Here is an 18,383-nt window from a genome sequence, read left to right as displayed (position 1 = left end):
ATGAGGAAATATAAACCTTAGCCTTACCATGAATATTTCATGCCATTTCTCTTTTCAAAGCATGCAAATGGGTAGGTTAGAATCACTCTTATCTTTAAGATGAAACGTTTCTGAGCCACAGAATTCCAGGAAGATTGTATATGTGAGCAGTCCGGAGCAACAATTAGCTACAGCAAGCAACTAACTAACAACAACTAACAGCTTGTTAAGCAACAACTAGCTAAATTCATCATGGCAGGTTTCATACTTAGCCCAAATCATAAATAACCTAATTCATGATTTCAACAACAGTCACATAAACATGTAAATTGGGGGAACAGTAGTATAATAGACAATCCTGACTGGGGTTCCCATCTCTGTGGCCAAAGTAGAATAACGTGTCTGGAGATCAAAATCACAAAAATAAAGAAATGAAGAAAGGCAATTTGTAACTCCAGAGAGAAGTGCAGGTTTCAAATAAAACAGCATGAACAACCACAACAAAGTAACATGTGTACAGGGAGACACACAGGTAAATTACAGTTGTAATAATTCTGGAGATTCCCCAGCCAATAAGGCAGTAGCTCTGTTCTTTGAGAGTGCAAATTACAAATAACCTGGCCTTGTTTGTGATGAAACTTGTGACAAGCAATGACCTTTCAAGTAAAAAAGTTGCCAAGGTTGCCAAGGCCATATTAATGTAGAGGTTGTAAATAGAAACAAATACATAGTTATCTGTTACATAGTACACTGGAGGGCCCTGATACATGAATCTCTTCATGGCTTATGTTTAATACCACAAGTGAAAACCATGCATGTGACTTTTATAAGTGAGCTATAAAGTGCTGGTCTTTATCATGACCACAGAGAGATACTATGTATACTACACAAACAACTATATAAAGTTTGGAAGAGCTACACAATTCACTGTCACTTACTAGTGTAAAACAAAATACTAAAAATATCTTCTACATAGTGTTTTCATTAAATTAAGTCATTAAGCATTCTTCTCCAGTTAAACAAACTCATTCTTCTTTTTCCAAATTAAAAATAAACAATAAAAAATAAAAACACATAACCAAAACTGTTAACAATTAATAAAGAACAAAATAAATATGTACCATACAAAGTTACAGTACCAGTTAGAATAGGCAAAACTGTAAGACTTTTAGAGCTTAATATACAACTGCATGTGTCACATGTGAAATAAAATTCATTACTGTTTTATAACATTTATAGAGAATAATTTTTAAATACCCTGATTTTTTTCACATAAAGAAAGTAGCATATAAGCATATGTGTGTATGCACCTGTATATGTTCACATATACACACGTATGTGCTATTCTTATAAATAATATGTTTTTTAAGGAGAGAGAGGGAGAGGGAAAGAGGGGGGTTGGGAGGACATAGGTAGAGGGGGAGAGAGAATCTTAAGCAGGCTGCATACCTAGCACAGAGCCTCAATCTCACAACCCTGAGATTCATGACAGGAGCTGAAATAAGAGTTGGGTGCTTAACTGACTGAGCCATCCGGGTGCCCTTATAGATGATAGTTTTGAGTGAGTTTTCTATTTAAATCATGAATGATAAAAATTTTCAAATTTTCCCATACGTTCAAAGGGCACATGTTGAAAACAAAAATAAGATACAAGAAGTCTGTCTGCTTCAGGGGAAGAGCTATGGTGAACATGATGACCACGATGACTAAAAGAACATACCGCCCACCTGAGATCTGGAGTCTCCATTTCAGCAATACAAATGTGCTGTAGCCCTAAAATAAATCCCACATGCTGATAAAAATGGTAATTTACAGATTTGGTAAAGGGTAGGAAGAACTGTTATACCACTGAATCATATAAAAAGTGTAAAACATTTACTCTGTTTAAAAGTGGCAAATGCTAATATTGGTATTTATTTCCTGGTAGCAGACTCATTTAAAACTTTTAATCAACACAAAGTTAACTTTTATCTATTGATCCTGCCTTCGCAGCCCTCCACCCCTTCCCCATCACACAAGATATTTTTACAACTATTGATCGACCTCTGGTGGGTTCTGAATGTTAAAAAGCTTAATTGCTACTAATGATGTGAGTAATGCTCGAAAAATCTGCAGAGCATGCCAGTTTTCCTTATAAAGTTTTTATAAATTCATGTTTGATTTTTACACATGGTTTATCTCCATCTCCTCTTTCCTAACCAGTGTTTGGAGCTATTTCCCCCTGCTAAAACAGCAAGCATGTTGAAAATAAAGGGTAGCCCTACAGAACAAGCCAGCTCTCTAGTGTCACGTGCTAACAATGACCAAAAGCAGCTTCACTTGTTTCTACCACCTGAGGCCTCCGTGGGTAGCATGGGCCAGGCGTCATGGAGCCTTTGGCTGGGGTCATGGGTCATGGGCAAGGGGCCACAAAAAAGGGATCTACTTTGTAGCAGCACCGAGGCTTTGGCCATGAGTAAAGGGGCTCCCTGTGCTGCAGGAATGGCTTTCTCCAGGTTGATTTCCCAGGGAGCTGATTTCCATCCTTTCTGAACTGCAAGGCTATTAACCAAGACAGTATTTCTTGAGTCAAGGCATGGAGCCCCATATAAGGAAATCACAGCAGACCCTTGAAGTCTTAAAAAGGATGAAAACAAAAACAAAAACATCACTTTCTCAATTCCCCAGGTACAGGGAAGGCAATCTAGGCATGCAGGGTGGATGTGTACTACAGACTGGCTCTCCAATTAAAGCAGACAAAGCCCTAAAATGGGAAGACGGGCCATTAAAAGTCCAGGATAGAAAAATGGAGAAAAGGACAGATTTTTTTTGTTGTTGTTGTTGTTTAAAGACAGACAGGAAGAAAGCTTGGGGGAAAAGAGGGTATTCACATCGTAGAGGATCAATTTTCCATCTGAAGGACTAAACTACTTTCCAGTCACTACCAACCCAGGATGGAAAGGATTTAGCAATGTAGCTATTATAGGCTCCATTATCCCATCTATCAACCGCCTCAGCCAGCAAGCCTCCTTGTGGGCAACACTCAGGTATCTGCAAAGTTTTAACAGTGTACTATACTTATGTCTGAAGCCTGCAATTTAATTCTTTTAAAAGCAACACTAGGTCCTGTCCATATCTGAGCTCTGTGATAATAACCCTAACCTCAGCTACTGTTCCATTATCTTAAGAAAGAATTAGAACAACTTGCTGCTTTATTTATGTTGCACCTGGCACTACACAGGTAAGAAGTTGCTTTTTCTCCTTCTTCTTCCTCTTCTTCTCTTACCCAACTTGGGAGAGAATGCACTTCAATTATAGAGCTAAGGAAATTTTCTGGGACTCTGCTCATCTAAAGACCTTTCGTGCCACAAATCAGCTCCCCCCAGGCCCAAAGATTATTTTGAACAAAAGCCCAGGAACAGGTGCATTCCACACTGCTAGAGTTTAGGGAGAACATTTTGAAAATGGATGAATTTAAAAGGGCTACTTGGATGAATTTCTGCAGCATCGCTCTCTGTATGTAATTGGCTTGGATCTTTTTCTATATGATACATCTGGTTGTACTTTGTGTGTGGCATTTCCAACCAGCATGACAATTTCAACTGCTATGGACTAAGATGGACACACAGTTTGAAGATGAATTTGTAGTTCCTTAAAACTGATTACAAACCATTCCAATGGGTGAGATCATGGTCTCATCCTTTCCAAACACAGTGACTTTTCAAGGTCAGAGTACATACAGAAAAAGAAAAAAGAATCTAAGACACTCAAAGCTCATTTTGTAAAACACATAATAAAAACCATAGACCCAGCAACATTTTGAACAAGTGAGCAGCTCTTAAGGCAACATTGAGAATTGGTATGAAAATTAATACACTAAGTAGAATTACAGTCACTTTAAGCTCATTCATATGAGTAGAGTACACAGCAAGATCTCAGCTGTTTGAAAAGAAAAAGAAAAGGTCAACATCTGACCCACAATTTAGAAAATTATTCCATTCCTAAAGTAATCAGCTTGTCATCTAAATAATTCCCTCCTCATTCATTACAGGAAACGGTAATACATGCCAAGTGGTTGGTATAAAGTTGCTTCAGCATTTTGATATACAATAACTTGGTCTATGACCTTCAGCAGGTGAGTTTCTGGATATATAAGATTTTCTCAAACTTTTTTTCCTAACATGATTGTATTAAGTAGATAATATCGAAATGTATGCCAACATATTCCCCACTTCCATTAATAAAAAAAACAAAAACCTTATAAAGGAACCAAAATAAATATCAAATCATTTCCACATCTCCCCATGAAAAACATCTACAGCTAAGTAGGAAATGCTCATTTAGCTTCATACAAACTTGGACATTTTGCAAGTAGATACAATGTCACCAACCAGAAAAAGTCCAATCAATCTTAGTTCCTAAATATGTTTCTCTCTTTCCTAAAGTTATATATTTAAAATATATTCCAACTTCAGTGAGGTGTTCTTTCTTTTCTTTTTCTTTTTTTGAGTATGGAATGCTTCATGCATTTGCACATCATCCTTGCACAGGGGCCATGCTGATCTTCTCTGTATAGTTCCAATTTCAGTACATGTGCAGCCCAGTAAGCACTAAATCTTCTTTCAAGCCTTTCCTAACTACCCACACGGATTTGGCCATGGCTCTTCTGTGCTTAATACTCCATGCACACCTGTATCATAAACTGTACAACATATTCTTTTCCTGTGGATGGGTTCAACTGTAGAGTTCTAAGGGTAGTCTTTCTTTCCTGTCATTGTTCTCCAGAACCAAACACAATGACTAAACATAGTAATAAACACTCAATAAATTTGATCAATTAAATAATTAATTAAACAGTAATGTTACCAATACGCTGGTTTGAAATTTATATTCCCAAGTAAAGGAAAGTAGGATTCTGCTACTCCTCGTGGTATGGTATGGGGACTGAGAAACCCATGCAGGGTCTTGTAGATTAGAACTCTGTGTTTGAGAACCATTTTCATATATGGTTAGTTTTCTCTTTCAGGTGGCCACTGTACTCTTTCCTCTTTTCAGCCTTTCTGCGCAAATATAGATAGCTAAGGATGTTTACCACACATCAAAAAGAATCCTGCTTCAAATCAATCAACATGATACATTACATCAATAAGAGAAAGAATAAAAACCATGTGATCATTTCAATAGTTGCAGAAAAAACATCTGACAAAGTACAACATCCACTCATGATAAAAACCCTCAACAAAGTGGGCCTAAAGGGAATATACCTCAACATAATAGAGGCCATCTATGGAAAAACCCCCCAGTGAATGTCATACTCAATGGGATAACCGAGAGATTTTCGCCGAAGGTCAGGAACAAGATGGGAATGTCCACTCCCACCACTTTTATTTGCATAGTGCAGAAGTCCTAGCCTCAGCAATCAGACAACAAAAAGAAAAAAAGGCACCCCAAATGGTAAGAAAGAAATAAAACTTTCACTATTTCCAGGTGACATGATACTATATATAGAAAACCTAAAAGACTCCACCAAAAAACTATGAGAACTGATAAATGTGTTCATTAAAGTCACAAGATACAAAATCAATGTATAGAGAAATCTGTTGCATTTCTATACACTAATAATAAAGCAGTAGAAAGAGAAAATAAGAGAACAATCTCATTTACAATTGCACTGAAACAATAAAATATTCAGGAATAGGTTTAATTAACCAAAGAGGTGAAAGAGCTGTATTCTAATACTATAAAATGTTGATGAAAGAAATTAAAGAAGACACAAAGAAATGTAAAGACATTCGACGCAGAACAAACATTGTTAAAAGGTATATACTACCCAAAGCAATCTACACGTTTAGTGTAATCCCTATAAAATACCAACAGCATTTTTCATAGAACTAGAGCAAACAATCCTAAAATCTGTATGGAATCACAAAAGACCCCAAGTAGCCAAAGAAACCTTGAAAAAGAAAAGCAGAACTAAAGGTATCACAATGCCAGACATCAACATATATTACAAAGCTGTAAAGATCAAGACAGTATGGTACTGGCACAAAAGTAGACAGAAGATGGATCGAATAGAAAACCCAGAAATGAATTCACTATTATGTGGTCAATTAATCCTCACTGAAACAGGAAAGAGTACCCAGTGGGAAAAACACAGTCTCTTCAACAAATGGTATTGTTAAACTGAACAGCCACATGCAGAAGAATGAAACTGGACCCCTTTCGTACACCATACACAAAAATAAACTCAAAATGGATTAATAGACCCTAAAGTGAGACCTGAAACCATAAAAATCCTACAGGCATAATACAGGCAGTAATTCTCTGACATTGGCCATAGCAACATATTTCTAGATATGTCTCCTGAGGCAAGTGAAATAAAAGCAAAAATAAACAATTAGAACTATAAAAACTATTTATCAAAATAAAAAGCTCCTGCACCGCAAAGGAAATAATGAACAAAACTAAAAGGCAGCCTACTGAATGGGTGAAGATATTTGCAAATGATACATCCCCCCAAAAAGGGTTAGTATCAAAAGATATATAAAGAACTGACATAACTCAGTTATGAAAAAACAAATGATCCAATTAATGGGTGTAAGACATGAACAGACATTTGTCCAAAGAAGATATCCAGACACATGAAAAGATGCTCAACATTACTCATCATCAGGGAAATGCAAATCAAAACTACAATGAGGTATCACCTCACACCTGTCAGAATGGCTAAAATTAACAACACAGGAAGTAACAGGTGATGTCAAGGATGCAGAGAAAAGGGAACACTCATGCCCTGTAGAAGGAAATGTAAACTAGTGCAGCCACTCTGAAAAATAGCATGGAGGTTCCTCAAAAAGTTAAAAACAGAACTACTTTACGATCCACTAATTGCATTACTGAGTATTTACCCAAAGAATACGAGGACACTAATTCAAAGGGATACATGCACCCCTATGTTTACTGTGGCATTATTTACAATACCTAATTATGGAAGCAGCCCAAGTGTTTGCTGATAGATGAATGGATAAAGAAGATGTAGGATACACACAATGGAATATTATTCAGCCATCAGAAGGAATGAAATCTTGCCATTTGCAATGACATAGGTGTATAATGCTAAGGGAAATCAGAGAAAGATAAATACCATATTTTCACTCATATGTGGAATTTAAGAAACTAAACAAACGAGCAAAGGAAAAGAGAGAGAGAAAAACCAAGAAACACTCTTAACTATAGAGAACAAACTGATGGTTACCAAAGAGGAGGTGGGTGGCGGATGGGTGAAATAGGTGATGGGGACTAAGGAGGGCACCTGTTGTGATGAGCAACTGGTGCTTTATGGAAGTGTTGAATTACTATATTGTACACCTGAAACTAATGTAACACTATGTGAACTAGACTGGAATTAAAAGAAAAGAATCCTGCTTTAGGAAACCTGGTAGAAAGAGACTGAGTCAATTCTGTCAAACAATATAAATAGATTAACATAATTCTGTCACATTGCTACCTCGGAATGACTCAATTTACTTGATCATCTAAAAAATAAATGTCTTAGAAAAACAATACCATTAATAGTGTTGGAGAAACACAATTAGAGATTTTCTTAGATGCTATATCTGCCGAACTTGTTTTATAACCTCCCAAAGTTAGGCTAGGATTGATTTCATGACGAGTTTTGACTCTTGGATGTTGGTCTCATGTTGCCGAGTGCCTGCTCTAAGGCTCCACCTTTCTCGCTTGAGCAGAGGTAAAGCCCTTCAAATTAGCACCTCTTCTCCCATTTTTCCTTCTTCTCCTTTCTCAAAATTATCTCCCCCAGACTCCAGTTTGATCAACAAACCCCACGGTCAAAATGTTTATAGGTTTCCAGCCTTGTCTAGAGTATTGAGGGTGCTGGATTTTAGGACCATAAAGGACCTCAGGGACAACTTAAGCTCTAGTTTGGTGCTCCTCCAAGTTGAACAGGCTTCAGAATGACTTCTCCAGGGCTTGTCAAAATACAGATCCCTGGGCCTACAGAGGGTCAGATCCAGTCAGACCAAGGCAAGGACCAAGAATGTGCAATTAGTACAAGCTCCCAAGTGACACTCAAGGCGCTAGTCCGTGCACCATACTTGGAGAAGTTTTGCTTGTATCTGCTTTACTTTATGCACTCAGCTTCTTCTTAAATTTTCGTTTTAAATTATTTATTTATTTATTTATTTATTTATTTATTTATTTATTCATTCATTCATTCATTCATTCATTCATTCATATGAGAGAGAGAAAGAGGAAGAGACACGGGTGGTGGGAAGCAGGCTCCCCACAGGAGAGCCGATGTGGGACTCGATCCTGGACCCAGGGATCACGCCCTGGGTCAAAGGCCAACGTTCAACCGCTGAGCCACCCAGGCATCCCCTCTTGAATTTTCATCTTAACAGAGGATTTAATAACTGACACTCAACCATCTACTCTAATTCTCTTGGTTTACAACATGAGAAAACAGGCCTGAAGAGCCAGGTCACCTGGCCAGAGGGCCTGTGCTCTGTCCTAATACCACCTCTCTTCAAACTTCCAATTTACCTTTGAAGCCTCCACCTACATTTCTACCTTTATCTCTTCCTCCCTACAAAATAACCAACTTCTCAATTCTGGGTCAGTTGGGTACATAACCTTTCCCAGATAAATCAGGATTTTTTTTTCACCCTAAGCTTTCTCTAACACTACTCTTCCTTTTAGCCCCACTTTGCTAAATACCTAGTGTAATTATAATCCCAACACTTTGAACTGAACTCCTTAACCATTTGAGCCCTAATCTCTCATCTACTTCAGGAACTCACATGGATGGCATACTTTGACCTCAAATCATCCAGAACTGTCCTACACCCAAGATCCTAGACTCTAAAACATATATTGTTTTGACCACAGCCTTCTAGGCTTTCTAACCCCAAATCACCAAGCCTTCTTGCATCCTCCCAGGCAACGGGGTAATGCTTCCTTGAGCTGTACTCAGCACACTATCCAGCCTGGGTGATGCTCCACTAGCATCTTCCCCAGGCCTCCAGAGTGCCTTCCCTGACTTTCTGTTGTGTCTGTCTTGCCAATCCCCATCATCAATTTTTTGAATTAATCAAAATACTTTTCTTCTATTTCCAGTCCTCTAAGCATTGTTGGCTATGGTCACAGTCCCATGTTGACCAGACTTACCAATACTCTCAGCTAGAACTTCCTACCTCAAACAGCTTGTATATTCATCTCTAATTGACTCTCAAGTTTCCAAAGAGATTCTTCAAAATTCCCGTCATCTTGGATGCCCTCAAATCTACACCAATGCCTCCAATTCCCAGAAGTGCCATCATTTCCAAGGCAAAACACAAAAAGGAGAGCACAAGTCTGAGGCAGAAGAGGATTAGAGTGCCACACTGCAGAATCTGGACTCCCTTGTGGGCATTGAGAAGACATTCAAAGTTCTGCTTTAGAAAAATCACCGTGATGGCTGCAGAACAGGGGTATGGGCTGAGGAACCAGCAGGACTCAACAAACACACAAAGGGAATGAGGGAGAATATTCAAGAATTGCTAAATACTGTACTTTTTGTGTGATAGATATACAATAGACATGTGTTGAACTAATTTATTCTGGCTCCAGTTCTAAGAAAAATGTATATAGAAAAATATTTACTAAACTTAAAAATAAAAAGTGCATAGTTGAGAGCAGAATCCTTTGCTATGTCTTGTCATAAGGCAAATGAGACTGATTATGCAATGGACAGATGGTGCAACAAGATATAAAATGAAATTAGCAATGATGAAACCCAGATGGAAATGAAGGAAAGGTCAATATGTTAAAGGTCAAAGGAATTTGGCTCCATCTTGTCTTGTTTCATAAAGGACGAAGGTCAGAGCTTAATGGCTCTTTCTGCAGGCGAGTTGTCAGACTCTGCTGTGCTGCAGAACCAAATACTCACCCAGGGCTGTTCAAAGCTATAGGTACGGCGCCGATCTTCTACATCTTCATCCTGCTTTGCTTGCTGAAATTCTTGCCGTAGACGCTGTATCCGATCATGGTTGCTAGGAGTTGATCTGTTGCTAAAAGAGAGAAGGGGCAACAATGAACACCCTTCAGAGATACAATCTGTGAATCGCAGTTGCTAGGGAAAGAAATGGCAGCTTGCTGTGGAATGACACTGTTTAAGAGGCAGTGAACTTATAAAACAATATCTGGGCATTTAAAATGTTTTCATTTTGTTCTTATGATTAAGACTTATTAAAGTTATTATAGACAGACATTCAAGAGGGCAAGCAGTATTTTTAGACATTCCTGTTTTATGCAGTATTTTAAAAGCCTCATTTCCTTTCTGTAATCTGGCATGGTGCTGGCAGCAAAAATTTTTTGGAAAGGACATTGTATTAAAAGTCAGAAATACCAGGGTCCTGTCCTAGCTCTTCCACCTTCTTAGACCAAGGTACTTAATACCTCTGAGTTATGGGGTTCTTTATATATATGAAGTAGACATGAAAATCATTTCTGCTCTAAGTATCATAGTTGCAGCAATCAAGATAATAACATTCAATACAGCTTTACAAACGTGCAGTATTCTTTTCATAATGCCACCATATGAAGTTCTTCTTTAGGAGTTATCAGAGATCTATACACAAAATGCAGTTCTCACAGCATAAATGAAGAGCATTTTAAAAATAACTTTGTGGGACACCTGGGTGGCTCAGTGGTTGAGCATCTGCCTTTGGCTCAGGGCGTGATACCAGTCCCTGGGATCGAGTCCCACATTGGGCTCCTGCAGGGAGCCTGCTTCTTCTCCCTCTGTCTGTGTCTTTCCCTCTCTCTCTGTGTCTCTCAAGAATAAAAAATAAAATCCTAAATACATACATACATACATACATACATAAAACAAACTTTGGGTGGTAGTCTGGTTTCACCAGTTAGTTGATAACGTTGCCTTCTTTTTTATAGCATTAAATTTTATTTAATTATCACAAAAAGCTTATAAGGTAGGTACAGATGGTAGTATTTCTCTTTCTCTCTCTCATTCTCTCTCTCTCTCTCTCTCTCTCTCTCACACACACACACACACACACACACACATACAAATGTAGAAACTGACATTCAAAGAAGATAAACGTGACTTGTTTGAAGTCTGCCAGCTGGTCAATGGGGAGGTGAGACTGGAATCCAGATTTTTCTGGTGTCTAGTCCAGCCCTGGTTTCACCGTGCCATGTTGTATCACTTAGTAAAACACATATTAGACTCCAAAGCCCCTGCTTTATAAAATCATACAGATTTTAAAAACAGTATTTTGCAAGAGGCTCCTGGGTGGCTTAGTGGTTGAGCATCGGCCTTTGGCTCAGGGCGTGGGCCTGGAATTGAGTCCCACATTGAGCTCCCCTTGAGGAGCCTGCTTCTCTCTCTGCCTATGTCTCTGCCTCTCTCTCTCTCATGTCTTTCATGAATATAAAATCTACTTTAAAAAAAAAAAAAAGAATAGCATCTTGCAAGAGTTGTAGTGACGGCCAAGGTTAAAACAGTCTTAAATCTCACGGCATTTCTGGTCTATGCCATCCCCTGAAGATAAAGGCATGTCCTATCAGGAGAGCTATTCAAGCACATTAGGTACTTGCTGTCTCCCCAACAAAACATCAAACTCCTTGAGGACAAGGATTGAGCTTTATACTTATCACATATACCCTCCAAGCTGCTAGTAGAAAGGAGAGCAGTAAGCTATTAGCAGACTGGGTCTCTTCATTGAAAACATGTTGCCCTGGTTATCAGTTTGAATCTGAGCTCTTCTGGCTGCACACGCCACTGGGCACTGTAACTTGTGAGGGATAGCTTGGAAAGAGAAATTCTGTCATAGTAGAGCATATAAAATTCTCAAATTAATATATCTTCATATAATTCCATGTGTTTTGAGGAATTCCAAAGGTTAAAAATCTCAAATTAAAAATATTTGTATATAGGACAATATTAACATCTTCTAAGAATATAAGATAGTCTTTCATCATTTAATCTACTGAGTAAATCCCTATCACTTTTATGTTTCTATTAATTTCATTAGAGCTTCTGGAACATTCTATGAATATTCTCAATTTGATTATTTTCCTAGTCAATAAAAGCCTGTTTTTCCTTTTTGCTTCTGACAGATATTTTGAACTGATTGCCCTGAGAACATTAAAGGTTAATGGGACTGTAAAATGTTCTACTTGACAAGACTTCAGTCCACATTTGGATACATCTTAAAACTTCCCTTCCATACTCTTGAGCTGAGCAGGTTGCTATTCCCATTGGCTTTTTTTTTTTTTAAGATTTTATTTATTTATTCTTGAGACACACAGAGAGAGAGATAGAGAGATAGAGAGAGAGAGAGAGAGAGAGGCAGAGACCCAGGCAGAGGGAGAAGCAGGCTCTATAAAGGGAGCCCAATGTGGGACTCGATCCCAGGACTCCAGGATCATGCCCTGAGCTGAAGGCAGGTTTTATTTTTATTTTATTTTATTTTATTTTATTTTATTTTATTTTATTTTATTTTATTTTATTTATTTATTTATATTTGTTTGTTTGTTTGTTTGTTTATTTATTTATTTATTTATTTATTTATTTATTTATTTATTTTTGAAGGCAGGTTTTAAATCGCTGAGCCACCCAGGGATCCCCTCCCACTGGCTTTTAAGGAACATACACAGCATCTTATATTCTTGAACACATAAATTATTTTCAATAATGGTGGCCCAATGTAACACCTAACCTCTGGAACCCCTTGCTCTCCATGTGAAACTGTGATAATGTAGGTATGAAGATAGTTCCTGAGATATGGAAGTGAACATTCATTAATCTCACTGCTGTTTCTCCAACTGTAACTTTTTTGTTCCTGGAATATTTCTTCATAGCTTTTAATAGGAGGATTTTAGGAGGTTTGACTGACAAAGTATTTTACAGGTCTAACTAGAAATATTTCCCTATTATTTTCACATAGCATAGACAGTTTTAACTCTATAATTATTAGGTTCATGAAGTCTAAACCACTGGTGAAAACTGATCTCTTACTATTTGTGGTGAATTGAGAGTACAAATCTCCCAACACGGGAAGTTGACCCAGTGTCCTTAATTTTAAATTCTGGTGACCTCAATGTTTTTCACAGTATAAGCCAAGTTCTGGAGGTCACTTCTGCCCTTATTTCAAATCTCAGCAGCTGGTTGAGACATTGTTTCACTCTCTTTTCCTTTGCTTCCTTTCTTCCTCTGCTCTAGAGAATGGCAACCCACTTGCCCAAGACTAGCAAAGCCACACAGAATTGAAATTGAAAAACAGGCTGCAATGTTTTTCATGATTGATGATGACTTCCAAAGACTGGAAGACCATCAAGCATCCTTGGGGGACAACAGTTGGCAGTCTGAAGGTGAAATCCTGGCTTCAAGAATGAAACCCTTGCAACTGCTTGTTCTGTTTCTCAGGCCAGTCTATAACAGGCCAATAATTCACATTTGGACTTCTAAAGTTCTTGGTTAGCTCTTCTGCCAAGAAAGCCAAAGGAAATTTTAAATATTCATTAGCATTAGTGGCTAATCCCTAAACATCCCAATCAACTTATATTTCGGTTTGTTGCCAACTTAAAGTTGCTCATTATTTTGTCTGTGTGTGCAAGGAATGTGATAGATACCATGAGTCAATCAGATGGGTGAGAGAGACAGTACAACTCTTAATGACAAGCCAGGAAATCATAATTTCTACAGAAAGCAAGGACGCAGAGGGCAATTATAGAGATTTTATTAAAATAAAGAATCTACACAGACAGACATAAGACAATTTCACTCTAACACTAATGCAGACTTCCCTTACGCTTTTTTTTTTTTTTTTTTAGTTTTAGTCTTTGGAACTGTCTTTTATACTTTTATATGTCTGTGTGTTGTATATGTATTTATACATTATATATATATGCATTATATATATATAAATTTTAAACTAAATGAAGAGGGTCAATTTTGGTTCAGTGATGATCTGGAAGTCTTTCTGACAGCATTAAAAATAAGATACATTGGATCACACACTATGAAGATTCCTAGTCTGGCATATAGAGTATAATCCTGAATTATATGGAACTCCCATCCATAATTACCATGGGGTTTGTACCCTTTCCTGTCAGAAGTAGATCACACAGAGTGATAGACTTTATAACCTTTAGGATGGACTGCTGCAATATGCTCTACATTGGTAGCTGAGCATACCAATTCATGCTAACTGTAGCATTGGCCCTATATGCAAGCAAGCACTGGAACCTGTCCTACACCTATACCGCACGGGCATGCTATCCAATCATCTCCTAAGATATAGTGAGTAAGAAAAGAAACATCCAAAGTCGTTCTCATGTGTGCAGGAGAATCATCCAGAGTGCTTTTTTAAACACATGGATTGACTGAGCCTCACCTAGAGAGATTCTAATTCAGTCAGTTGTGTGCAGGTTCCAGAAATCTGTACGTACCTGAAAGCAATGCAGGTGCTATATGGACAATACTTAGAAAATAATTCAGCCTGCAAACTTCATAGTTGGGACAAATTCCAAAGCCTGTGGGCCAATTACCTAAAGACTGAAGGAAACTCAATGGCCCTGGAAGCATCATGTATATCCTGTGACAAACAGGAGTAATATGCTTGGTCTGGAAAGGGAGGGCCTTGCTTGGTTCCAGCAGATTATTGTTCTGAAGGGATGTGAGCCTGGTGTTGCCTTCTAATTTTTTTAGATAAGAGAAGTCAGAACTATAGTTTTCTCCTCTATTCCCTGAATTTTAAACGTTGGCTGACTATTTTTTTCAATCCTAGGTGGGACAAATAAAAAAATAAACAAAACCAAAACCAAAACCAAATATGTCTGTGGGCAGCCAACTTGCAACCTCTATTTTGTATTCTGCAGATGCTGCCTGTTTTATATGTTGCTTTTCTAGGCTATTTACTTCCACTGCACCAAGATAAGGCCAGTGATCCCCTAGTAACAGGCCCAAGAAACAAAAATATTTTTTAAAAAACACAACGAGGCAGTGTTCATATAGTCTTGCCTCTCCTACACTGTCTGCTCCTTCTGATCTAATGCTGGGTATACTGCCCTACAGGCGTGAGCTCTGAACTCTCTCTTCAGACCAGCATATGCTGAGAGAGAGGAGTTTGTGAGGTAACTGATTCTTTATGGACTAAAAATATCTAAACATTTGCATTCTTAATTATGCAAAACAAATCTGGAACACTGGAATAGAGGGAATAAGTTTAAGATCCAGAATCCAATGGAAGGGATGACAAACACTCATTTCTTTGAACAAGAAGGCACCATTTTGGTCTACATTTTCTTTCCCATAGAAGGAAGAAAACCATGAAAGGAGTAGGTAGGCAGAAAGGAAAAAATGAACTGTGGCAGGCTTTCCATGGTGCCTAGAATGGAGAATAATCTCGTACAAGAGAAGATAAGAGGAGGCGGGGCAAGATGGAGGAAGAGTGGGGTCCCCAAGTCACCTGTCCCCACCAACTTACCTAGATAACTTTCAAATCATCCTGAAAACCTGCGAATTCAGTCTGAGATTTAAAGAGAGAACAGCTGGAATGCTACAGTCAGAAGAGATTGCGCTTCTATCAAGAACAACTTGTTTTTGGCCACTCTGCACTGAGCAAAATGACTAGAAGGAAAAATTCACCACAAAAGAAAGAATCAGAAACAGTCCTCTCTCCCACAGAGTTACAAAATTTGGATTACAAGTCAGTGTCAGAAAGCCAATTCAGAAGCACAATTCTAGAGAAGACAAGAAGGTAAATTCACTCGTATCTTTCTCTCTATAATATCCTCTCCTTTCCTTTCCATGTTCAGATTACACAGCACTGTTTTATAGAGATTATAATTTACATGTGCATGTGTTTCTTTTTCTTACACTCACGACTTCATCACAATCACTTCACACATATATGTTCTGTAAGTCACATCCCTGCGGTGGGGAAAACCGTTACCCAAATACTTGTAATGGACAGACCTGCCAGTGGCACCATGGTCCTGGCTTCCAGGTAGTCACACCTTTGTGCAACTCCCTGGCACTGAGTGTGGGCAGGCATGTGACTGGCTTCTACCAAGGAAATGGGGAAAAGGTCAGGGAATGGGTATGATCACATTTGTGATCATATAAGAATGCAGTGTCCATCTTGCAAGTACATATCTCTCTCCTCTGGCTTTGAAGAAGAAAGCTACCCTGAATCCTACAGCTGCAAAGAATAGAATGCTGTCAACAACTCCAGGAGCAGGGAATCAAACGTTTCTCTAGGGGAGCCTCCCAGTGAGAACGCTGTCTGGCTGACCCTTTGATTGTACTTGGATGAGACCCTGAATACAGGATTCAGCTGAGCCATTGCTGGTCCCCAGATCCATAGAAACTGACAAAAGGAGCTGTTAAGACTGTGTTAATTTGTGATGCAGCAATAGAACTAATACCCACTGATGCTGGCCTTTGGCGACATGTCTTAATTTGGCCCTTAGGATATTAGTGGATGTGATATAAACAGGGGTTTGAGATGTGATTGCACAGTGGGTTTGCTTTCTTGTGCTCCACTGCAACCAAAGATAACAAATAGACACTCTAAACCTCCTTCCCTTAAACACACACACCCGCACAAAGACACACACACACACACACACACTCACCACCACCACATCACCTTAGACAGTGTTGGTGAGGGTGGAGAGTGGAGGGATTGTATACTTATTAAATGAAATAAAGTGGCCTAGAAGTACAAAGACCTAAGCCCTGCCCGCAGCTGCAACCAAACAAATATTGCCTGTTGCAAAAACATATTGGTCAGAAGAGCAGAATACAAGAGAGGAATCATATTTTACGAATGATTTTTACCACTATCACTTATATGGTTAGTCACTTCAAAGTTCTAGTCTCTGAGAAAAATTGCACAAAGTAAATACTATTGCGAAGATGTCCCTGAAAGATGGTTATTGCCAGATCTTAACACAAGAAACCAATCAAATGTGCTTTCAACTGAGCACCAGTATATCCCCAAGAACACTCCATGGAAATCAACCCAATTGTGTAGGGTGACCTTTGGTCATTCTCCTGATCATCTCACCCAATACTTGCTCTGGCTTTGTGATCTCTGGAAATCAGTCCCCACAAGGCCAAACCAACCACATGTGGGTGTTTCCTCAGTGTATGGTGAAAACAGACCTGCCAACCAGGTCATTTGGTAAAGTTGAACTCAAGAGAACTCTAGTTTCTCTTCCTGATGACTTGACAGGATCTGACATAACTCACAAAGAGAGATTCCTGGTTAAAACTGATTTTACTTAGTTTGTCCAGAGTTTGGGACTTAACATATGTCCTTCAAATCCCCAATTTACAGAAGAACAGGTACACAGAGTAAAAATTTTGTTAACCACATCCACCTATATCCTCTCCCTTTCTGTTGTTGCTATATACCCATCAGCCTTAGCAATTTACTTGTTGGCCTAAGCACAAAATTCTATTCCAAATTCCACTGAATTTCACACCTGTACTTGGCATCCAATTACTGGAAATGCAAAAGGACATTATTCTTTTCCCAATTAAAAAAAAGACCCACAAAAGTCAATTTCCCAATTCTATCTGAGATCTTGGATATCATGCAAGTCCGCACTCGAAGCTTATTCCAGTTGACGTATTTCTAGCATTCCCTCAGGGACCCCACCCCGTGCGTGCACCAGAGGGGAAGCCCTAGATCTCTGCTGACTGTCAGCTTCTCTGCTTAAGGAACTTTCTTCACCCGTCAACACTTCAAAGTCCTACTGTCTCCTTGATTGTAGTCAAGACTTCCGAAACATCATTATGGTCTGTATCCCAGGGCACTGACAAAGCAAAGACACTGAATTAAAGCTTCCAGGACAGCATTCATGATGCTCAAAGACCCAGTTTTCCTGAACTCCAGCTTTTCCCAGCCTTGATGCTGTCTGTAGGTAACTCGACCCTCACAGGAGGTCCTTGCATTTTGGCCCACTTATTTCAGGGAAATGTATCTCTTTTTTGACTTCCTTGGTCGTTTCACCCAAATGAAAAGACTAAAGATATGGGACGGGAGATAAACAACCTATCCTTCAAGGGTACTATTACTTTTCAAAATATTTTCACTGGAGAAAAATCAAAGCACCTCTCCCTTCCTTGTCTAATTACTACTTCTTGCATCCTGGAAAAGGAAAAACCTTTAGTCCCTTTATCTGTACCAATGGCAAGTCTAAAATTCAGCTATTTCATGGATGTCACTTAAAACAGACACCAGGCCTGGCGAAGGCAAAAAGTGACACTGGAGAAAACATATGTAGGGCAGACCTGTCACATAGCTTTAGAAACAGGCAGCCAGCAATGACCACAAGCGTCTCAGATCATTAAGCAATGTCTTACTGTGATGTCATGCACGGATGTACAG

General features: G+C 38.7%; 1 protein-coding gene and 1 non-coding gene across 29 annotated transcripts in view; both read right to left on the bottom strand.

Moving 5' to 3' along the window:
- PARD3 (par-3 family cell polarity regulator) overlaps positions 1 to 18,383 on the bottom strand; it is a 651,639-nt gene that overhangs the window by 11,011 nt on the left and 622,245 nt on the right. For all 28 annotated transcript variants that reach the window (XM_049099647.1, XM_025478491.3, XM_025478472.3 and 25 more), the window contains one exon: positions 9,905 to 10,025. In XM_049099647.1, the coding sequence (XP_048955604.1) occupies positions 9,905 to 10,025 (121 nt within the window). The remainder of the gene's footprint in view (positions 1 to 9,904; positions 10,026 to 18,383) is intronic.
- Positions 4,464 to 4,569, bottom strand: LOC112679024 (U6 spliceosomal RNA). The gene has a single exon (XR_003148083.1). It is a non-coding gene; the product is annotated as a U6 spliceosomal RNA (small nuclear RNA).

Source organism: Canis lupus, chromosome 2 (genome assembly GCF_003254725.2).
Source record: "Canis lupus dingo isolate Sandy chromosome 2, ASM325472v2, whole genome shotgun sequence".
Classification (NCBI taxonomy): domain Eukaryota; kingdom Metazoa; phylum Chordata; class Mammalia; order Carnivora; family Canidae; genus Canis; species Canis lupus.
This window is presented reverse-complemented; position numbering and strand designations above follow the sequence as displayed.